Raw genomic sequence first — 22,519 nt, forward strand, 5'->3', positions numbered from 1 at the left:
CTTCTCGTCCCTGTGTTTGGGTGAATGTCACGTGATGCATTGACCTGTAAATTACCGTCCCACACATGATGGTTTGGAGCTGTGCGGTATGACAGGGCTGATTATACTCTGGGTCTGCTTCACTTGGGTGGTTTGGAGAAGTGAGTGTGTGTTAGGTCCCACTTTACTGTTGAAGCACAGTGATGCTGGGACACCTCTTTCAGCCTGTGCTCACAGACAGAGATATAGATGCTCGTGCACACAAATGCTGTATATACCCCCAAATCTCTATTTACTTTTTGAAAACAGAAACACGCTCGTTATCGTGTCCAGATCCGTGTTTCCTTGTCTGGGACCCGAGCCAAGAGTTTTACATTCCACCCGGTACCAGGGCTGGGGTTGGCACAGAGACTTTACATGTGAAGCAGGTTGGCCACTGACATTTCTGCTTAAAACTCAAATCAGAAGTCCTCATAAAACCTTTTATGTTGTTGTCCTTGTTCTTTGTATTTTCAGCTTGCTGCACTTTTGACCTAAATTCAGGTTACTGTCAGTTGCCAGTAATGTATTTACTTTTTCAATTTAATTGAGTATCTTGCCTTTAAATTATCTGGTTATTAATCATTAAGATGTAAAGTTGAGTGTGTTTGAGACAACAGTTTTCTGCAGTCATTCCTTTTTTGAGCTCAAACCCGACCAGAGCCCGATGTTTTCTCCATTAACAGGAGCGTGCAAACGTGAGCAAACCTGACCTGAACTCGGATTTCATTTCATATCTTTTTCCCCAACAAGGCCCGTCAGGACCTATCACTTACTGCCTAATTGGGCTTTAATTACTGTTTTAGATCACTTTTAAAAGGGCACTTCAGCCTTTAATTACACCACATTAATAAAATAAATGGTATTTATTGTAAATTGGACAAATCCAGCAAATACGCTAACTGTAAAAACCTGCATTAATCGATCTTCAGGCTACTTCAGGTCAATTAAAGTTGATATGTGCTCATTTATTTACTTTTTAAGTAGAGAAAATGTAGCATTAACGTCCAATATTCACTATTCTTTCAGTGATTGGTTCTTTGTTTTAGTTTTGGTCTCCACCCACTCCTGAGGGTAATGTCTGGCTCTTGAGCAGCTGAATGCTCCCGATGCTAAACGTATTTGCCTTCCATTTCGTGTTGTAAAGAAGGCATTAAGTTACTTTACTAGGGCTTATTTTCTGAAAGCAGCAGCCTGCTGGAGGTGAAATCACGCAATGACAGCAGTAAACCAGGACGGTAAAGTTGAGGCCCGTAAAAACCAAAACAATGAGCTGAAGGACACTTAAACTCTTCAAGGAAACCGGAGAAGGTGATTACTCACACTCAACTTTTCGTGAGTCACTCTCAGCTGTCAATCATGACGATTCGTCACATTTTCTATAGCATCAAATAACAAATTAAAAACTAACTTAAGTAAACTAAATAAACTACCTAAAAAGACAGAAGCCATTTTTGACTTGTATTTTGACTTTTTGGTTTAACCCATGTCTCATTCACTGACATGGAGGAGGCAGAGTTCATGACCTGTGCATCAGCCAGCCACCAGGGTGCGATTGAGATGCTTCGGCTTAACTTTCGGGAAACCAGCATGTTGTCCATCTTTATATACGTGAGCGTCCTCCAAGAAGTCATGAAACACTTCATGGAAGGCAGCTGTTAATTTTGGCCTTTGGATTTAGCGATTGAACATAGTTTCCCCAAGTCAAATATTTCTGCAGGTGTTTGACGAGTGCACAACATTAACACGTGAAAATGTGCCACTGTACTGAACTCTCCCATCAATCTGTCATTGATGGCTCAGATGGATGTGTGCATGTCGCTCTGTGTTTACAGCTCAAACACAAATGGTTACAAATGGTTCTTGATGTTTATTTAAGTCGACGTGTTTGCAGCCGTCCTGAGACAGAGAGGCTAATCCTCCCGAGGTCTGTGTGTATATCTCCGCATGTGAGAGCATACGGATGTATCGGTATCACACTAATGTGGAGCTCACTTCATATGACTCCGTGTATGACAATGTTTGAGTCTGTGTTTGGATTTGACGACCTTCAGCTTAACCGACGGCCTGTTAAGTATAAAAGAGGATCGTTCCCTCTCTGGACTCATGTTGAAGCTCGGATACAAAAGAGCCTGTCACATTTTGTCAGTGGCTTTCAAACAGCACTTATACTATGAGCATAGATATGTACATCCTAGTGATGCATTGTGTCGGTGCCGTCCTCTCTTTGCAGCACAAGACATAACAAGGACAATGACGTCAAATTGGGAAATCCCTCCTCAACAAAGGAGTCAATGTGAGACTCGTCCGATGATCACTGGCTCTAGTGAGTTTGACATTTTTATGTGACAAAGCTTTTGAGATGATCATCGAAAAGGCAAATGTGAATGCACTTTTGCACAAACCAATTTCCTGCAGCTTTCCTTTGTATGATAGTATATTTTTATTAGATTACATACCTTTGTTTCACGCTGGAGTTTCACGTTTCAAGTGTTTTGGAGCCACGTTGGCTCAGAAGCTGAGTTTCAAAGTTCATCCTTGATCTCGGTGAACAACAGTTGACAACGTAGAAGGAAAACCTCACCTCGAGGTCCATTGAGTACCTGAAGCGTGCGGCTCGGCCAAGGATTACTGGGCGGGCTGTGTAGATATGGCAGGACGACTGATCTGAGCTCATACGTTTATGTCCGAGGAAATTATGTGTTGTTCCTGGATGTTTTGCTTTGTTGTCAGGACATGATGATTACCAATTTAGTTGCACTGGTTTTTGTCATCTAATCCCCCCTCTGTGTATAAACCCAAATATTTCATCCATATTTCATATTTAAACTGTACATTTCATCCAGAAGAATGCAAAAACAAGAGATTTCTCGATGTATGAAAGGCCAGAGATCATACATAAGATACCATGTGTGTCCTTTAAGCTTTCTTTTATTGCCTTCTTTCCCCCTTTTCAATAAGAATTTACAAATAAAAGTCTTTCTGTCAGATTCCCTTGTTTCTTTCAACTAACTATCAAGTAACGCTTCACACGTATATTTATCCTGCAGCCTTTGTAGAAGGAAATACATCACAGGGGTCAATGAAAATACAGAAACATAGCAAATTGCATGGCAGCGATACAGCTTTGGATGCACTGCACATTAGCATTAACCGCAGCATCTACTTTCCTCGTCTGCAGCCACCGTGGTGAACCACAGGTCAGAGTAAAGCAGTTCCATGTGGAGATGTTGGTGGAGCTACTGCACGTCCTCTCTCTGCTCATCACTTTTGTTTGGATAGATCAGCATCACTTAACAGGAAATTCAAGCACATATGCAAACACACACGGCTCCTTACTGCCGTAAAGAGCCACCATCTCTACTTTAAAGGGCCTCATGCAGCCTCATGAGATATATAGGTCTCGATGTGTGAGCCGAGGGCAAAAGCAACAGTGGGAGACAAGAAAAATGAGTCATGAGTAACATAATCTGGATGTGATGAGATAGCGTCAGTCCATCTTTGGTGATCGTAGCGAAAGGAAAGCAGGGACCGAAGGAGACAAGAGGGGGAGAGCTAAACACAGGCCGATAGAGCGATATAATGAGAATGTGAGAAACTGTGAGGCTGTGGCCGGGGAGCCCTGTGGTGATTGTAACCCTGGACGACTGCAGGGGAAGGTTTACACACCACGGAGTCCTCGTTTAACGTGAGATGTTAGGATGAAAGATAAACACATGAACGTGACGTTGAAGGAAACAACGCCTGTCATTAAACGCCCATTCATTTTGATTAGAAGAGACACTTGGCTTGATAGATGGAGGCGCTGGCACCCGAGCTGGAGCCGTTTTCTCCCTGACGCTTTGCCCAGCGAGGAGGTTTAACGCACAACAGCATGCGTGGTAATGTTTCTGTCATGGCTGAGCTTAAAACAAAAACATGTCGTTACACATCGACTTCTACAACTCTCCGGCAGAAGGATCCCCTGCTGTGATGTTTAGAGGGTGCGCGGGAATGCTATCTCAAATATTTGGACGTAAGCGCCTCCTCCGTGGGATGGTGGGGCTTTTTCTGTGTGCTTTGGTAAAAGGGGGCACACTGACATGGTCCGCGGGACTGACACAAAAAGCCATCATCGGGCACATTCCTGCCTGAATGTGTCCCCGAGGACAGATTCTAATGTTGGACGACTGCCTCTGGGCTGGTACTCGCTGTTTTCGACCACTGGATGAATGACCAGGTCTGAGTTTGTTTGGTTGTTTGGTTTTCGCTACGCATTCCCATGTCTTGGATGAATACAAGTACTTCCTCTCTCCCATACAGCCAGATACGCATAATTAATCAGAGTAATTTTAAGGGCTATTTTAACTTAAGAGAGCAGGACCGAAACCGGAGGATTTGGGAAAATATACATTCAGGGCCTAAGCTCTACTTCACTGTATTTGTTTTCATTTGAGATGGAGAGAAGCCATGTGATGTCCCTGATAGTGATCGTTGCATCTGCTTGAGGTTTGAGTCAGACATGAAATAAATGTATAACTAAGAGGAGTGTGTGAGTCAAGATTGTCTGGGTCTGATGTTTAATGGCTCCTAGAATAAACACTGTGAAACTTCCAGTCAGTACTACTAAAGGATATCAAAATAATACTTGTTACTTTATATTAGACGTATTTGAGAGAGAATAGAGACAAAACTGCTTTACTAATTCATATTATCTTGAACCCTGCTTCTTTACTGGAAAACTAGACCAATTTACTGGAGCTTCCATTAAGTTATTCATCGCAATACCTAACTTTAACCATTCTAACACACGTTATCTGTATATGTACGTCTACGATATGTTTTCCAGATATATTTCCTCATAATTTCTCGAGCTCAGGTTAGCAATTTGTTTTTATACAGCTCGTAAAGTCTTAAAATGAGAAGCCTTTTAACAGCCTGGGTTTTCTTTTGGGGGGCAATTGGGCAACAGGAGGCTGTGTGGAGGTTTTACAGGGGTCATTATGGCTCTGGCTCAAACTCTGAATCCCATTCTCTTGCTCCTATTTCGTGTTTTTTCCAAAGCTCACGTTTGTAATAATTGTCATGCTTCTCTTGACGGATTTTTAAAAGACTTCCCCCCATGTGGTGATTTGAGTTATATGTGATACTACTGGATATATAGTCGTGAACTAGAGCCAAATCTTCTTCGTCTAGACCAACTCAGAGAATTCATTTCCGGAACGAATTTTGAATCGTAAAAACAAGCAACTGTCCACACCACCGTCCCAACATCAATAAAAGTAAAGCAAACATTTCTGTTGGATGTGCTCACACCCGCCCCACACTGCTGAACAACTCCAGGTCATTTTCTCCATCTTTTTTTTCCTTTTCCTGATGTCGAGGGAAGTTCACGCTTTTCATAACACCATTGTCAAAAATTAATTTGTATACCTCGTCTGACTTTCGAAATTGTCTCTTATCGTACATGTTACAGACATACAGAGGACTTTCTGCGTTTCATCTTGCACTTGGACTTGAAGTTAATCATGTGCGGTATGTCCTGTAGCCATAACACTGTCAGGGCTCGTGATTCAAGAAGTTCTCTCAAGCTACGAAGAGACATTCACAATGGGTGTTTTCTTGAAGCGGTGGTACGCTACTCTTCTTGTTTGTGTGTTTGTGTCTGAGTGGACGAGTGAAGATAATAATAGTAAAAGGAGATTGTCATTAAAATGTTCTGAACAGGCCGTTTATTTTCTGATAGGAAACCAAAAACCACAGCAGCACATCCAGTTTCTTTTCAGTTTATATATCTGACCTTATAAATAAATTTTATATTTGAAATCTGACTCAACTCGAGCCACGTTCCTGTCAGTTTGTGTTTTCAAATATCATTCGCATTGAATCCTGAACGTTTTAGTCAATCTTCCCAGTTTCTATTCTGGTAACTAGATTGTAAATAAATTAGCCCGCACAGAGCTCATAAGTCATCACATCGCAATTTTCCACTCACTATTTTCAATTTGTTATTTATATGAAATTGCAACACTGCTGTGGTTTACACACGTTCGATAAAATTACTGGAAAATCCATTTGAGCGAAAACATTCGCTCTCAGTTTAGAAGTTCTGATTTGTATGTTCCAAAGCAACAATCAACCGAGCTCGAAAACTCCACCATTAGCCAAATATTCTCACTTTCTCTTATTTTCTGCCCTGTTGACAAACCATTGTGACAGAAAAGCTTTGAAGGGGGGAGAGTTGTGTTCTCTTTCACTTGCCAAACGACTTTGGGCACCTCCACCACCGTGATTTACTCGGTGATTTCTACAGACGAATGGCTGCTTTCTCATGGTTTGTTTTCAGGTTGTGTACACAGTCTTCATTATGTCCTTGGAAATGTGCTATCGAAACGCAATTGACATCAACACAATAGTCTCTTGACAGACAGACAAAGGGGGGGAAAAAGAGGAAAGAAAGATCCAAAGGAGATGGGGGGGGGGGGAGCATTGGCAATAGCATGGTTAGTTTTCCAATGGCAGTCAGTTATTCTGGCTCGGGCGACCTGGAATCAACAGTTCGGAGGAGAAGCGAAGATCAGGCCGAGGCCGGACCACCCAACTCGCAGCCACTCTATCACGTACGATGGGAATTGATCACGGTATAGACCGACCGCTAAGTTAAGCTTTACATTCTTGCCCCAATATGATTTCTACAATGATGATGATGGCAAATTTATCGCTTGATTCTTAACAATGGGTTCTTGATTTCGAATATTTCAAGCTAAAAGCCCATTTTCTTCCGAATCGAAATAAAAAGGATGCTAGCTACTGTTAGCTTCCTGTGCTGGTTTAAAATTACATTCAAACGTTTACAATTCATGGATACATCAATGCTAACATGACTGATACTCAGGACACATGTCAGAAGCAAAAAATCAATATGGAAATCATGGAAAGCTGGTTAACCTTTCCTGGTAAACATGGAAAACATTAGTACATCACCTGTTTAAGCTGCTAACATACATGTATTTATACACACAGAGTAGGTTTTACTCAAAGTAATGCTCTGTAATCTAGTTTTTTGTATTTGTTGCGTGTTTTCACTGGACCTGATGGCCAGTTCATCTCTTGTGAGGAAAGAAATGTGGCAGCAATTGAGTAACCGTCTGGTGTTGGCCACCGGGGTGAAGGTCACAGAGGTCAACTGTGAGTTCAGTGCGAGTTGTTACTCACCTAATCTTGACAGAGTTTAAGGCAGACGGCCTTCTAACTGTTTCAAGGTGGATTTAAAAACCATCAAGTCAGTGACTGAGTAAGACAGCTTAGTGCGATACATCGGGTTGACCGTATCTCTAATGGAGAGTGGCAGTGCAGTGAGTCATGGTAAGTCCTCCTAAAGCCCCACTAAAACAAATTACAGGCCCCGGTTTTAAAGAGGGGTGTCAAATTCACCTTTAATTGTCAGTGGGTGATAAGAAGGCGCGAGTGTATTTGCTGGCGTTGGTCCCAAGGTGGTTTGTGAGACACCAGGAGGTGCTGATCTGGGGGATGGGTTGTAGCCGCATTGGTCTCGTCCATTAAAGTAGTCTGAAATGGATCCAGGCCCTGAGCGCAAGGGATGCATCCCAGAAGCCAGACCTCCCGAGTAACACCATCACCTCCTCACACTCACACAGAGTCAGAGATAAGCAGAGACGTGACAGAGCTGCAGCGGTAAGTGCCTTAAACAGTCCAGGCTCACCGTTCTCTAACCCTCAGTGTCTCTCAGCACTGTCACGGCAGCTGTTTAGAAAAAGATCAACACCCCCCTTTTGGGAATGGAAGTAAACCTGGAAGGGAAATGTCAGAAAAGTGGTAAACATTTGCTCTAATCTGTAACAACGAAAGCAGGGAGGACCAATTTGAGGGATTATTCTGTTCTTGGCTCTCAAGTGATGGCAATTTAGCAGCTACACCAGGATCGTTTACAGAATATGCAAGTTGGGGATCTAATCTGATGGATTTCGTGCCTTTTTGTCTGTGAAGCCTTCCGTGGAAATGTGAACATGAATCGCGGTTCATTCAGTAACCTAAACACTTGTCCCTCTGCATGATATAGAGTCCATTTGCTCTTAAAATCTCCATCCATGGACATGCTCGATGTCACACAGCTTGATATTTATGTGCTAGACGGCCCAAAGCAGCTTGTTTAGTGATAAGCAGCAAATTGTACCTCATAAACTGTCTAAATGGACCCGTCTGTACATGCTGGGTTATAGGGGTGCAGTGAAAGTACTAATAGGTTTCCGTAGAAGAGATGACAGGCAGCATCATTAGCAGAGTCACAAGCAGTCCACATGAAGCCGGTCTGTGCCAAACATACCAACTTAAAACCTTTATTCCTCAGTATTAAGTTGCACTGAGGGAAACATTAACTTGTGCTGATGTGTCTATTAATTGAGCAAACAGTGATTTTGGAAACTAAAAGCTAGATGTCGTAGTTTTTAAAAGCAGAACTTTAGTTTGTTCGACCGTCTGGAATGTTTCATATAAATCTCTCAAAAGAAGATTTATTCTTATTTTTGAAGAAAGTGCTGTTTCATTGAATTCCTTTCTAGTTTGTAAGTGAAATGTTCGCATGAGGAACTGAGCTGTAACTTTTGACAGAAGAACTATCCCATTGTTTCTTCAACAAAACTTGAATTTAGAAGCAGAGCACACAGCCGTATTGGGTCCGGTATGACCAGTGGCTTATGTTGGCTAATCTCAGCTAACTTCTCGGTAAACATTGACGTATAAGGGACATTAATGTAAAGTGAACGGTGACCTCCACTTTTTTTAGTTTAACCCTGGGTTGGTGGGATCCGTGTAGAGGCTCACCAAACTGTAAAGCCTTTGAGCCCAGTTTTCTGGTCTGAAATCTGTTTCTTGTCAAATTCCAATTCGAGAAATATTTAGAGAAAAGTACTGCATGACGTTTCATTGGTCACTCGATGAAAATAATAGAAAACAGCACCATGAATTGAAATAAATTAAATCCAGGTTGAAGTTGATTAAAGTGGTTGATTTGCAACATCGTCTGGCGGGAATCAGTTGCTGACGTCTTGTAGAAAGGATTAAGGAATTCAACTTTTGCATTCTGACTATGCACTCAAACTAACTTCACCACCCTAATCCCATTCAGAAATGACACATTTGGATTTCAGTGGTAGCAATGGAAGCTCTCATTATTCACAGTAGTTCCTATATTTAGTCACTGCCTGGAAAAGCACAGCATTTAGCCAGAGTCGAGATTTGAAGCCTTCTAAATACCCCCAACACCCACACAGACACATTTTATAGCTTCTCAAGTGGTGATTCTACATGATTGGACGTGTTTGTGTAATCTTTTTTTGCCCTCGGTACTTTCCATTTATGACACCCACCAGGATCCAGCCATGAGTCAGCCAAATTCCCCAGGAGACCATGGAGTGCTCGCTGGTTTTAGGGTTTTCCTCAGCCGTCTGTCCCCTTCACCACCTTCACTACCAAGGTGACTCCCGCTGTGCAAATCCCATCAACGTCCTCAAACAGTCGAGACAATTACCTCAGCAGTAAAGTGAAGTGAAGTGCTGCTCGTGCAAGGTGTTCAAAGCAATGAGGGGTAATAAGCAGCCCACACCATTCACAGCACTCAGAGATTTAACGTTGATAGATCGACCGAAAGCTATTTCCACAGTGTTTTATGGTTCATCATCAGAGAGAGTAATCCATCATTACTTGAGCTCGGTGGATTCCAGACGCCTTGTTTTCTTTCCAATTCCTGAGGCCAAACCATTGGAGTCTATGTGGAAAGTGACACTTATATCACTCTCATGTAGTTCACAGTTAGGGGAAGCTCTATTATGTCTGAAATCGAGCCTGAAAAAAAAAATCGTTTAACTTTGATATCGTTGCCAAGAAGGGATATTGCATTTTATAGTTAATATAACTTGGCAGACCTGCGTTGATCACTGGTGGTTTACTTTGAAGAGAAAAGCAAATCCATCACTTTTTTCTTTTATTGTCTATCAGTCTTGGATTGATTGAAATGTTTGAAGTACCTCTATTGTTAATAACAGCTGGAAAAGTGATTCTCTTTCTCTACAAATGAATTAAGGCCAGAACTGTATTGGAATCGACAAGATTTGTGACAACAGACATTGACAGAAATGTTCCTCTGTCAGTCTTAGAAACTTAAAAGTAAAAATTGTTTTACAATGTGCTGTAGCATTTTGTCAATGATCTAATAACTGGATCAAACCTGACTTGGAGGTTCATTGGGAAGAAAGCCCTGAAAGATTCAATCACACATCAACATCATCTTGACCGTGCAGTCAAGGCTGAATACCATTCGTCATCAGGACAAACTTAATAACTGTTACAGTGTTTCTCATTATTTATCTCAGCTGCGGTGACCCATCATATCCTTTTTTGCCCTGCCAGTTTCATAATGAACCAAAATATTTGTATTGCACCAATCAGTAACATAAGGGATCTCTTACTCTGTGCTATCGTACATAAAGTTGTTAGCGTCCACCTTTCAGCTGCAGCTGTGCATGTACAATGTACAAAGATGGAAAGATGATTTAAGACTTCACTAACTGATTTCTGTGGATTTTGGTTTAACCTGCAACGAACAGTGAATATTTACGGGGTCATTTTCATACTGACAGCGTGCCAGTGCAGTTCATACTGATGCATATGTTAAAGGAAGTAAGCTGTAAAGTTAAGGAATGAGGGAGTAATGATCTGTGAACTTGTACTAAACAAGTATTACTGTTGCTTGTGGTTTTTGGCATCATGTCCACTCAATTTTGGAATCAAGTGGAAACAGTTTGAAGTTACTTAAAGTTATAAAATGACTCATAGGCACCTAGTATCACATATTAAATTTGATATTCTACGTAGGTTTTTCACTTAACTTATAGAGTTCTTTACTGCTCATGATCATTAAACCGTGACAGGACGTAAAATCGATCATGTGCAACTTCCCTGACCCTGACGTGAACACTCCTGGTTTTCAGCTCAGCCGTATTTACTGTTGAAACCTCAACGTTAAAAACGTTTTTTCTATTTACTGAACTCCCTAACAGAGAAAATTACACTGTGTAACTGCAGTGTCAGTCCTCATAAACCTGCACAAACGCAGGCCTCTGCAGACGCTCTGTTTGCACAACATGTGACGACTTTACAACATTTTGTGATAACACACTTTTCTTTCGACCCCTTATTTGTTTAAAAGTAGAGGCACAAATTTACCCGAAGTACGCCAAATATACAAGGAGAGGACAGAGTGTTTACAGTTAGTATTTAGAGTGCTACAAAACAAATGACCTAATCTTCAGCCACACTTCTATCGTTACTTACTCTTATTGGTATTCCATAATATCAAAAGAGGCACTTACCAATATTTACACTATAAGCTTTTTAATTTCAGGGATTTTTACTTATTCCCTAACATCTGATGCACTGTATAAAACTACACTGTAAAATGGGCTGCACATTGTCAAGTCTTCTATCAAGGTTAGACAGTTTCTCTGTGTGTGTGTGTGTGTGTGTGTGTGTGTGTGTGTGTGTGTGTGTGTGTGTATCCCACAGCTACAGAATAGGAACTGTTGCTTAGGACACCAACACATGTAACATGTTGACACAAATTTGTCTTGGCTGATGCATTGAAGAAAAATGGCCGTTACAGTTCGTTGATGAGCCAGGACCGAACTCGGGAAACACATTTTATTGATCAAGTGGTTGAGACTCTCTCCCACTGGCCGAGCGTTGAATCATCTCGAGCCAGAAGATGAACAAGTGGGCATTTAAAATCCAAACAAGTTATATCAGCCGTGTTTGTAAAAGTCGTACACACAAGAACACTTCTATTTCTAAAGTTCACCAGAGGCAACACGATGATGTAATGCACAGTAAGACTCGAGGAAAATGAAGGAGAAGAAAAATCTAAGCTCGCTGCACAAATGACCCATGTAGTTGATCCATATGAAGAATCTCATCCGACCTCAACCTCTTTCTCCATCTCCTCATTCGTGTTTTGTGTGTGTTTGGAGATAAGGATGAAAGAGTTGTTTCTCGGGGGCTTCAGGGTAAATCTGATCATCTCGGCCTCTAACCACATTCATCTGGCTGTGTTGGTATAAACCCATTCTTCACTTTACTGCTACTCACATTATGGACAACCTACGTTTGTGCCTTTTTCAGATGTACAGAAGAAACCTTTTACAATGAAGTGACCTTAACAATATAGAGTTAAACAACTTGGTTGACTGGAATCTCAAAATGAATCTAACCATGTTCTGCAATATTGTTGTTTTGTTTTGGCGCAGATCGAAAACTACATCAAAGAGAGCATGAAGACGGAGATGGCCCAGCTGCAGCAGAGCGCCGTGCACAACCACACAGCAGCCATGTTGGAAATGGGCACCAACCTCCTTTCTCAGACCGCTGAGCAGACGCGCAAGCTGACTGACGTCGAGACGCAGGTGAAACCTTATTAAACACTCTGGAGCGCACGAGGTCCAACAAATGTTCCTCTGTCCCGCTCTTTACTTTCTTACCGCTAAGAGGATCCATCCAGCGCTCCATTAACCCAGCCGTTCCACACTCCACCGGCCCGAGAAGGTTACAGAGGCGGCCAAAGTCAATAGCCACGCTGTTTAAATGCCTATCCCTTTCTTTTGAGTTGTTTGGCACCGGCTCCTGTCAGTGATTATATGGAGGAATTTTAGGAGGAGGTGATGGAAAGTTGTAAAGTTAGCGGTCAGTCATTTTTGCCTAAGCACAACGAAGATAACTGTTTGCAAAGTTTGAAAAAAGGTAATCATAGCAGAGATTAGTATCTCCCTAAGTATTGCCATGTGTTTGGTGAACACTTGACAAAGAGAAAACAAAGTTGATGGTTTATATGTGTGCCGGGTTTTTTCCTCCAGTGTCAAAAGAAACCTTAAATATAGCTCAATGTTTCCGGTGTTTCCTCGGGGTTTGGGTGCAGATGTGTGCGATATTAGCTCTAACTGCAGCTAACATAGTAAGCATAATATCCTCTTTGTTATTCTTGTATTCTTTACATTTCTTTTCATGGCAGGTCCTGAATCAGACGTCGAGGCTCGAGATCCAGATGCTGGAAAATTCTCTATCCACTAATAAGCTGGAGAAGGAGTTAATGGTCCAGACCAACGAGATCAGCAAGCTGCATGACAAGAACAGGTAAACAGACGAATCCAAATAAATCTCTCAGCAAAGATAATCTGGAGAAAATACAGATGATGCATCAATTTAAAAATGTTTTATGTTCTATCTGCTGCTGTTCTCTGAGGGAAATCAAAAGCTTGCTACTGGCTTTCATTGACTGTGATTTAAATCATCAATTTTCCAAGGTAAATTCCAGCTGTATAAATAGCTGCGTGATATTGACTTGTATTGTCTGTGATCTTCAGTAAATCAGTCTAAAATACATGAAACTGCTTTCCAAGTTGGCCCTTTGTGCATTTGTTGCAAAATGAAGATGTTTAAATCTGCCTCTTGGATTCGTTTCCACGTCTCCACAGCTTGTTGCTCACGGTGATTGGTCCTGCGGGACTGTAATAAATGTTTAAAAGGGTTTGGTCCACATGTCATGTTACGGTTTCCATAGAGACTCCCTGCAATCACTTAGAGAAAAAAAGAGAACCAATTGAAAGCAGAGTTTCTGATTCCGTCTTTTAAGTTTCTCTCATGGTTTGTGCAGATATGATTTCTGAGGGAAATTTCCCAAAGCTTCAGCTATTATGACGTTATTCCATCTTATACATGACATATTTTCTTTTCCCCTTTACCAGGTCTATAATCATGGGAAAGATATGATTAGTTAATGAATTTAATGTCAGCTCGTATCATCTTTCAGGCTTTAAATTGTGTAATGGTAAAGTTTACACACTGTGTGTAAGTGCTTATTCACTTACCTGGGATTTGTCTGGGATCTGCGGCGATGACGGGTTTGTTTATACTCTGTAGGGAACACAGCAACCAAACCTATAGACGTCAGCGTCTTTGTTTCTGTCTCGGGTGTGTATCACCACATTTTAACCGCAATTATTCGAGAGCTAGTGCGAACAGGGAGGGAATATTGATTTCACCCTTGTCCATTGGTCGGTTGATTTGTTTGTCAGCAGGATTACGCAAGTCTGTACAGATTTCTGTGAAAGAAAGAATATTTATTTTATATTTTCATTGATTTCCAAGGGAATGATTCATTGATCTTGAGGAAATAATCAGGTCTATATAGGGGGCTGATATCTCTGAGCATGTGCAGATCTAAATAAGAATCCGGATCTAGTGTTTAAGGGGTCTGCTGCAAGATTAGGATGCCCTTCTTGACTTCTATTCCTTTCCTCCAGCCTCATGGAACAGAAGATGTCGGAGATGGAGACGCGGCACCACGAGGAGCTGGAGACGCTGAAGCAGGAGAAGGGAAGCCTCCAGACCTTGGTGGGGAGGCAGAGCGGCGTTATCCGGGAGCTAGAAACCCAGCTGAACCGCGCCACGGGAAACAGCACAGCCCTACAGAGACAGCAGCAGGAGATGATGGATACCGTCCACAACCTGCTCAACCTCTGCTCCAAAGATGGAGGTAAGCTAAACGGAGTTAAAGGCTTCCATGTGGAGATGAGGTTTGGAGGCTTTTCAGCAGTGTGACTAGGCTCTTACTCAACAGCAGCTTCTTGGCACTTGTGTAGTGCTGAGGATGGAGATGAAGAAAGTCATAATATATTAGAAATGTCTGTGAATGTTGGAGGTGGTAAAGAAGTCCGATAGCCTGGCAGAGCCGCTGAGAGTGGATCCAGCTGCTCAAAACCAGTCATTGAAATGCTGTGAATGGTTTAGACGAAGACAACAACAAGCAAGGTTTTGATTTGAGGTTCAACTAAGAGCCAATAAATCAAGGAGCAGGATTTACATACTGAAAGGCCAACTTCTCACCTCCAAGTTAATCTGTGTTCAATTACAATGAGTAACTGTGTATGACATCGGCAATCCTGCAGCTATGCTTTTAACTACGTCTATTAGTCCAATAACTATTGTGTGATTCATGTTCCTCTGAGGATGAAACTGACAGACTTTGTTTTTAGCCCCAATGTGGGATGAGATTTGATTTTTTTTATCACTGGAATTGTTGAATTATCCGGAGATTTTGTACAGAACATAGTGTAAGAATAACAAAAACATTTAATTTGTTCGAATACTTACCAAATTGAGACAGAAAACACAATAAACATTCAATCAAGTAAACACCAGGATGTTCGCATGCAGCTCAGTGCAGCTTGTCGAGTTTCGTGGTTGTTTTTACCTAAAACAAATGTTTTGATTGTCACTGTGAGTGTGTTAGCATGCATCTCAGTGCACGCTTTATATTCTTTGATTTGTAATTTTTCCTGAAGCATAATTTAGAAACATTAATCATCCACTGGCTCGGTTCATGCCGTGGAGTTTATGTTTACGTTTCACTGGAGGAGAGCACATGTCAGTCTTCTGTCAGTTGGTGTGGACCGATCCAAATTTTGTTGGCCCCCACTAGCGATAGTTCCATTCCAAGAAAAATCCCACATTGACCTTTGCCAGACCACAATGTGTAAAGCAGAGTTTGTGGATTGGCCGTGCAAGGCAACACTCGACTTGTTACTTCCTCTGGTCAGTCTTTGGTTTTATGATCCCTGTGAACCGTGTTCTGTAAACCGTACCCCCCCACACTGAAAGACACAGGGATGCACTGGCCGTTCGATTCTGCATCCTCCCAAGCAGCGTGAAGAAAGAAACAAAACCTCATCCTAACCCAGTCAATCCTGTTAAAGACGTATGGTGCCTCTCATAAACCAGCATGGCGCTGTTTCCCTGCAACACTCGCTTGTCACGCTTAAATCAGAACCGTGCACACAGCTTCACTGAAATGTCAAACATGAAGTAATAGGCTTATTTTTATTCCTCGGAGCCTCTTCCTCCCTTGAATAACAGAGCAGGATATCCATTGGCTCGACGTTTGACCCGGCGGTAACGCAACCTCTCATATCTGGTCAAACACAGTGAACTCATTTACCCCCGTCTCGGCCGTTTAAGAACGAAACTCATCTCGTGGTGACACTGGCCTCAAATCCCGTCGGTCACAGGAGATTTGACGTGAATGTTTGGGGGATTGGTTGCAAACTCATTTCCATTTTGTTAGATTTCCTGCAGTGACGCCTCGAGACCCCACAGTGCGTCTCGGTGTTTCCCATCAGACAGGAAACAACAAGGGGCATGAAGGGACGTAGGAGTCACTGGTGGATGACTGCTCCACATGCCTTGTGTTCATCATTCATCTGCTCCCTTTTGTTATTCTAATGCTACGTGCCGCAAATGTCACGGGTGGCCTTTACTCATACTCGCGCTCCGTATGTTTAGTCTGGATCTGTGTATGTTATATTTAATTACTAGAGGCCTATTGAGACCGTCTTGGCCAGACCCGTCCCGATGTATCCTTCCAGTTAGTCCCGATTGAACCAGTCTCTGTTTTATTGCTTTTGTAACGTGTTCAATTTGATTTATTTCACTTTAAATTATACTTGTGTAGCTTTTTGTATTTTGCCAGCATGTCTGCCACAGTAAGGTCAGGGGAGCCGGAGACCTCAGCCCATAGATCGCTCCGTAATTGGTGGCTGCCTTAACGAGAGGTGATAGAAATGGAACGTGACCGCTGCTGCTCTGTGGTTGGTCTTTTCCTCTTCCCGGGCTGTGTTGAAGGTTGAGGCGGGCGAGCGGGTCAGAGGTCTCCCCTTTCCTCACCCCAGCCCGAATAAGTCAAACTGTTACAGCTCCCGGGGGAGGCCTTGTCCAGAAGAGGTGAAGGAGTAGGTAGATCTCAGCGATTCCTCTGACTCCCTGCCCCTGTTTTTGTTGATAGCCTCTGAAACCCAGAGGCAGAAAAGCTCTCTCTCTCTCTTTTCTCCTGAATTCAGGGGAGGACTTTTGTTTATTTGAGGAATGGATTAGTGTTTTCATTTGAGGAGAGGGTTAGCGTTCCATGCATCTGAGTGGCGTCTGCTTGCGTAAGACTTGTGTTTTGAAAACTGAGCCTGGGCATTTCCTCTAAAGCATGGACTCAAATCATCTTTGACTTTTGCTTTTGGGGAAACTTGATAGATACTTAGAAAAGGGAGTTTTAATACTAAATCTCCAGAACCGGACTTTTTTGTTTTCCATTTCTCCATCCGTGAAGCTTTCCACTGGGTTTTCAACCGTTGCGGTGCAAATGGAGGGTCGGGAAGATCTTTTTTTTGATGTGGCCAGATGCAGCAGCAGAGCTCTTGTTTAGGTTGTAATCATTACCTAAACCTCATTAGGGTGCAATGAGCCACACACTATTAGCGGTAATTGACCTCAGCTTTGGAACGCTCTGTAAAAATTTCTGGCCGCTAAATATGATTTTGTTTTACATTGTTCTATTATCCCACTAAATGAACGGCATTCATCACTTTAACAGCTGCTTACTCAGGAGTCGGAGAGAGTGTAATTATTTTAAGGTTCCATGCGAAGCCAGAAACTTGACATTAGCGTTTGAGTGTTTAATGCCTCAGCACGAGAAAGGTAGAACTTCACAATCCAGAATAGATTTTGAAGTGATTTCATTATCAAACACATCTCTTTCTATGCTTTAGTGACCAGGAGAATAAAATTAAACAACAAATTAAACTTTAGAAAATGCTTTTTTACTCCATATTTGCTTTTTTCCATCAGTTTGGGAAGTCTCACATTCTTATATTGCAGAGAGCTCATACGAGGGAGGTTGAGATGTATGTACTTAGAGAAAGAGACAGATTTGAGGCAACTTAAATACTTGGTAATGATTGTGGTTTTGTCTGAAAACTGAAAAAGTCAACGCATAACTCAGTTTTGACTGTTTCAGTGTTTACCCAAGATCTTTCCCAAACTCTAAGAGGTGCACTGAATCGTCTAAACATAACCCTGACAGTAATCATGCACAAGCTGTTACTGAGGGTAAAAAGTCCAATATATTTACAGATTTTTCAGTCAGCATTTAGATATTCCTAACAAAAAAACCATAATCCACTGGACGTGAGGACTACCAAATGCATCGGACAGCTTGTACGCTAACAGGCAGGTCAGGGGTTCAATCCCTGGCTCCTGCTGACTTGTTCACGGGCAGGATAAGTGAACCCTGTTCTGTCAGAGTGTGAATGATGTGCGATAAAAAAGTGCAGCGTGTAGAAGTGTTAGAATTTTCACTTATATTTCACAAGTTTAATCAAAAGTTAGAAAACCTGAGAACAGTTCTGCAGTGAGTGTCTGTTCTTTGCAAAGCAGAACATGAAAGGAAATGAAATGTGCAATATCGAACACATATAACTCGCTCATGCGTCTCACTCAGACGTTTCCACACAACCACGATCCTTTTCACATGTTAACTCAGGACCATGCATCATGGTTATAAAATGAAGTGTGGGAATGAACCGTTTGCTTTGCATCCTTCATATATGAATACACCAGAGGAATTAATTGGTGCTTGTATGAATAACTTCGAACCCACAGCAGTAGTTAGAGACTGATTGTAGTCACATGGGGGCTGTGATGTCCATATAGCTCCATTATTCACTCCTCTTAGCTCGAGTATTTTGGCTCATTTGGCAAGGGCACTGATTTATGCAAACACCGGAGCCCTGCTGGTCTTTTCACATGAACCCCCTCCTGAATACGAGTCCCCACTGAACCACTAAATATTTTTCTGTAAATAAATATTGGGACATAAATAATATTTGGAGAGCTGGGCAGCAAGCTGTTCAAGGGAGCCGCTCCTACTCTGGAGCGACCCGTCCCTCTGCAGACCTCCTCCTCTCGAAGGCGATTGGGAAATAATTGTCCCGGCTGAATACCAGAAGGTTCCCCTCTGACGATGTCTCCGAAATGCCCCCTGCTGCTCGCCGGCTTGGGGTAAATTACCACCTGACAGGGCCACCCTTTGTTGTATTAGAGTCCGGTGTGCAAGGCCCTGCCCTGTCAACCTGTCCCAGCAGGAGATCCTTGTTGCTGACACTTAATACTTTGTCAAAATGCTCCGATAGTGGACCCAAAACAAGCTCCCTGCTTCCACCGGGACCTTCTCCGCCGGAGGAGGAGGAGCGATCAAAGCCCCGGCGGAGGATCGCTGACACCTCTCACTTCTCACTGACATCCTCCTCGCCTCCACCACTCCAATAATAAAAACAACTGTGTGAAAACTGAGAGGAAGCCTTCATTTGACAGAAGTCAGAGGAGAGAGAGGAGGAGGGGGGGGATCTGAAGGAATTCTCGTCAACGCAACGAGAGCTCGGTAGATAAATACAAACCACTTGTTATAACAGGAACTTGAAATTTATAGCTTGTAGCATTTTGTCCTTAGCGCCTTTGCTTGGTTTCGAAAAGTCGTGCCGCCATAATTATCTGCAGATGGAGATGGATGCAGCTGCTGGTGTCAGAATCTGAGGCCGTTCCTCAGAGTGAAGAATCATTCAGTCAATGAGCGGCTTCTCTCCTGTTAACACGTCAGGCGCCCTCATACTTTATCTGGTGGTTATGAGATATTCACAGATGTGGAATATGATGAATTGTGATTTCACAGAACGTTGTAGAACTTTGATTTCAGGTTGTATGAAGGGAAGCAGATTTTTTTGGTCAACTAGCCCCTGAAACATTTTCAAAATTGCTTTTTCATCACTACGGCATTTTCCAGAGAACCAGAGGAGGCTCCAGGAAGTTGCGGCACCTAACTATTGTCATTTCCAGTAAAACCAAAATGTATTGTTGTTGGAATTGCGAATTGATTAAATAACTGGTTTGCTCCAGAGACTCATAAGCAGATGTCTTCAACCTTGAACTGAGCCAATTAGCTTCTGGCTCCCGGTCGATTTTCTTTCATTTCTCTTGCAGCAAGAAAGAGACAAAGCTTAAGTAAAACCATTTCATCATTTCACAGCAGAGATTAATCAGAATGTGTTTCCAATCTGTGCGAGTAACTCTATATGCTCATTTTTATACATATCACAAGAAGCTTTCCTGTGTTTAATCTGTCTTCATTTCATCGTATTCTACAAAGACTATAAACCCGTGTTTGTTCTTCCATGTGCACCCACAGTTGTTCCTAACAGCACGAAGGTTGCGGACGAAGAGAAGAAGTTCCGTGACTGTGCCGACCTCTACCTGGCCGGCTTCCATAAGAACGCCATCTACACCATCCAGATCAACGCCCTGGAGACCAAAAAGGTGAGAAGCTGCAGCGTCTCGCAGCCAAACGGTTCCAGTGTAAAGTGAGGATGTCTGTCTTTTCATCACGTCTAGGAAGCTCTTTCCCAGTGGGTTGTTTTCTCTGAGTTGGACATCAGAGCCACAGATGAGTGTGAGCGATTGGCTGCTAACTGCTGCAGGAACACCGACAGCTTAAAATCCACTCAGCAGCTCGGAGAGTGGAGCGGTGGGACGAGGTTATTGGAACAGATGTGGAGCAGGACACCTGTTTTTTATGCACATTTTCAGTTTACGCATAAAAAGACTAAAGGGGAAATGACAGACATTTTCAAATTTTGCAAAAAAGGCAATTACGCTTAACTGCCAGGAAAACATTGGTTTTGAAGGGAGTAGTTTGTGTGTGTGTGTTCTTTCGTGTGCGTGTAAACCATGAATGATGAGCCAGTCCTGGGGAAAATGATTCTGTCAGGGGTACTTCCTTAATTATACCCAGGCCGGGTTAGTGTGTGTTCAGCTGTGTGCGCCGGCTGAGGTGAGAGACCTTCTCCGCTCCACCCTGGGGTCTCCTCCTCAAAACAAAGAGCAGCGCTGCAGATAGAGCGCCGGCCCGGCCTTATCAGCTTACACACACTGAGGTCCAAGGTTAAGGGCCACATTACACCCAGGTGTCTGCTGGTATGTGTCCAGCCCGGACCCCCACTTTGATCCGGCAGAAACAAAGCCGTCTGATGAGGAACATCTCTGGGGAGTCGGTGAGGGATAAGGAGACACTGATTATGTTTGAGGAGGACACAGATACGTCGCATTCCCAGAGATGATTCATCATGACGGCTGAGAAGTGGGAGGGTCTGAACTCCCTCTTCCAAAATGACCTTTCAGTGTTTGTTAATGACACAGAGGTTCATGTTAGATATTGATTCATTACCTTTGTAGTTAAATTACATCTTTAAACCTCTAAATCCTCTGTTAGACTAAATAAAGATGGACGACACGTCTCCACTTCCTTACTTGCCATACTTGAGCCAGACTCTGCAGCAGTGATCGTGACGTGGGGTCAAGTTCCAGCAGATACACACACTCGACCAATTATGAGTCCGTCTCAGCCATCAATCATGACGTTTCACCTAATTTTATAGCATCAAATGACTTATTAAAAGCAGACTTACCGGAAAAACGAACAACAATTTATTTGACGTGTTTTGGGACTTTTTAGAGTCGCCCATGTCCCATCCACTAACATGGAGGAGGTGGGGTTTGTGAACATTACTGCAGCCAGCCACCAGGTGGACGATCAACATGATTTGGCTTCACTTTTTCGAGAGCCATCATCATGTCATCCATCTTTATTTACAGTCTATGAGTCCTCTCAGTTTTAAATAATCTTTTTAACCTTCCCTTTCTTCCTCTTTCTTATCGTGTAGGTTTATTGCAACATGGAGACAGCCGGCGGTGGATGGACGGTGATCCAGCGCAGAGAAGACGGCAGCATGGACTTCCAGAGGACGTGGAAGGAGTACAAGACGGTGAGTCAACACAAATAAACAGACAAAGACACTCTCCCGGCGTCGAGCCACTCATCTATATCCATTATGCCAAAATTACGAAATTGTGCGAAAGGAAAACATCCTGTCTCGTTCCTCGAGGATTATGACACATATGAGACGTTATCTGGCTGTCGAATGTGTTGAGAACAGAGGCAGGATCCACCGGTCAACGTTTCAGCCAGATGTGATTCCTCCTCAGCGATACCTCCCCTGTTGTTATTGTGTTCGCAATATCGTCTTCAGTGTCTGAGATCAGCTCCTCAGACGGAGATCCAGTGATATACTGTTATTCTTACTCTTTTCCCACAGGAAATTATTACCTAAATCTGAAATAAAGAACACACACACACACACACACATTTGTTTAGTCTCCATATCCCGGTTCCTGGTGTTTCATCTGTTTGTCATCAAGACAGAACCATGTAGGCATATTTGCATTGAGCCTAAACGAAGCTGAGTTTAGATGTTAAATTGGGTTTATTGTTACTAGCAGTTGCGCTGCTGGTGTTTGCCGTGTAAGTCACCTGTGTTTACCTTCCTCGGTTTATTGTTGAACGAACTGTTTGACTTCTTTCGGATGTAATATGCTCTGTGTTTCCAGTTTAATTATTTTCCCTGTCTCCGCTGGTCTTGCTGGAGCGTTTACCGTCCTGTTTGTGGCACAACACGAGCCAAGAAACTTTCACGGTGAACCCAATTAAAGCAAATAACTCCGTGATGCACTTACATAAGTAATTATG

At 42.7% G+C, this 22,519-nt stretch overlaps 1 protein-coding gene across 1 annotated transcript in view; it reads left to right on the plus strand.

Moving 5' to 3' along the window:
- angpt1 (angiopoietin 1) overlaps window positions 1-22,519 on the plus strand; it is a 45,937-nt gene that overhangs the window by 7,982 nt on the left and 15,436 nt on the right. Inside the window, exons 2-6 of the mRNA XM_061092900.1 lie at window positions 12,315-12,470; window positions 13,073-13,194; window positions 14,364-14,596; window positions 20,126-20,253; window positions 21,657-21,758. Coding sequence (XP_060948883.1) covers window positions 12,315-12,470; window positions 13,073-13,194; window positions 14,364-14,596; window positions 20,126-20,253; window positions 21,657-21,758 — 741 coding nt within the window. The remainder of the gene's footprint in view (window positions 1-12,314; window positions 12,471-13,072; window positions 13,195-14,363; window positions 14,597-20,125; window positions 20,254-21,656; window positions 21,759-22,519) is intronic.

Source organism: Limanda limanda, chromosome 19 (genome assembly GCF_963576545.1).
Source record: "Limanda limanda chromosome 19, fLimLim1.1, whole genome shotgun sequence".
In the NCBI taxonomy this organism is placed as follows: domain Eukaryota; kingdom Metazoa; phylum Chordata; class Actinopteri; order Pleuronectiformes; family Pleuronectidae; genus Limanda; species Limanda limanda.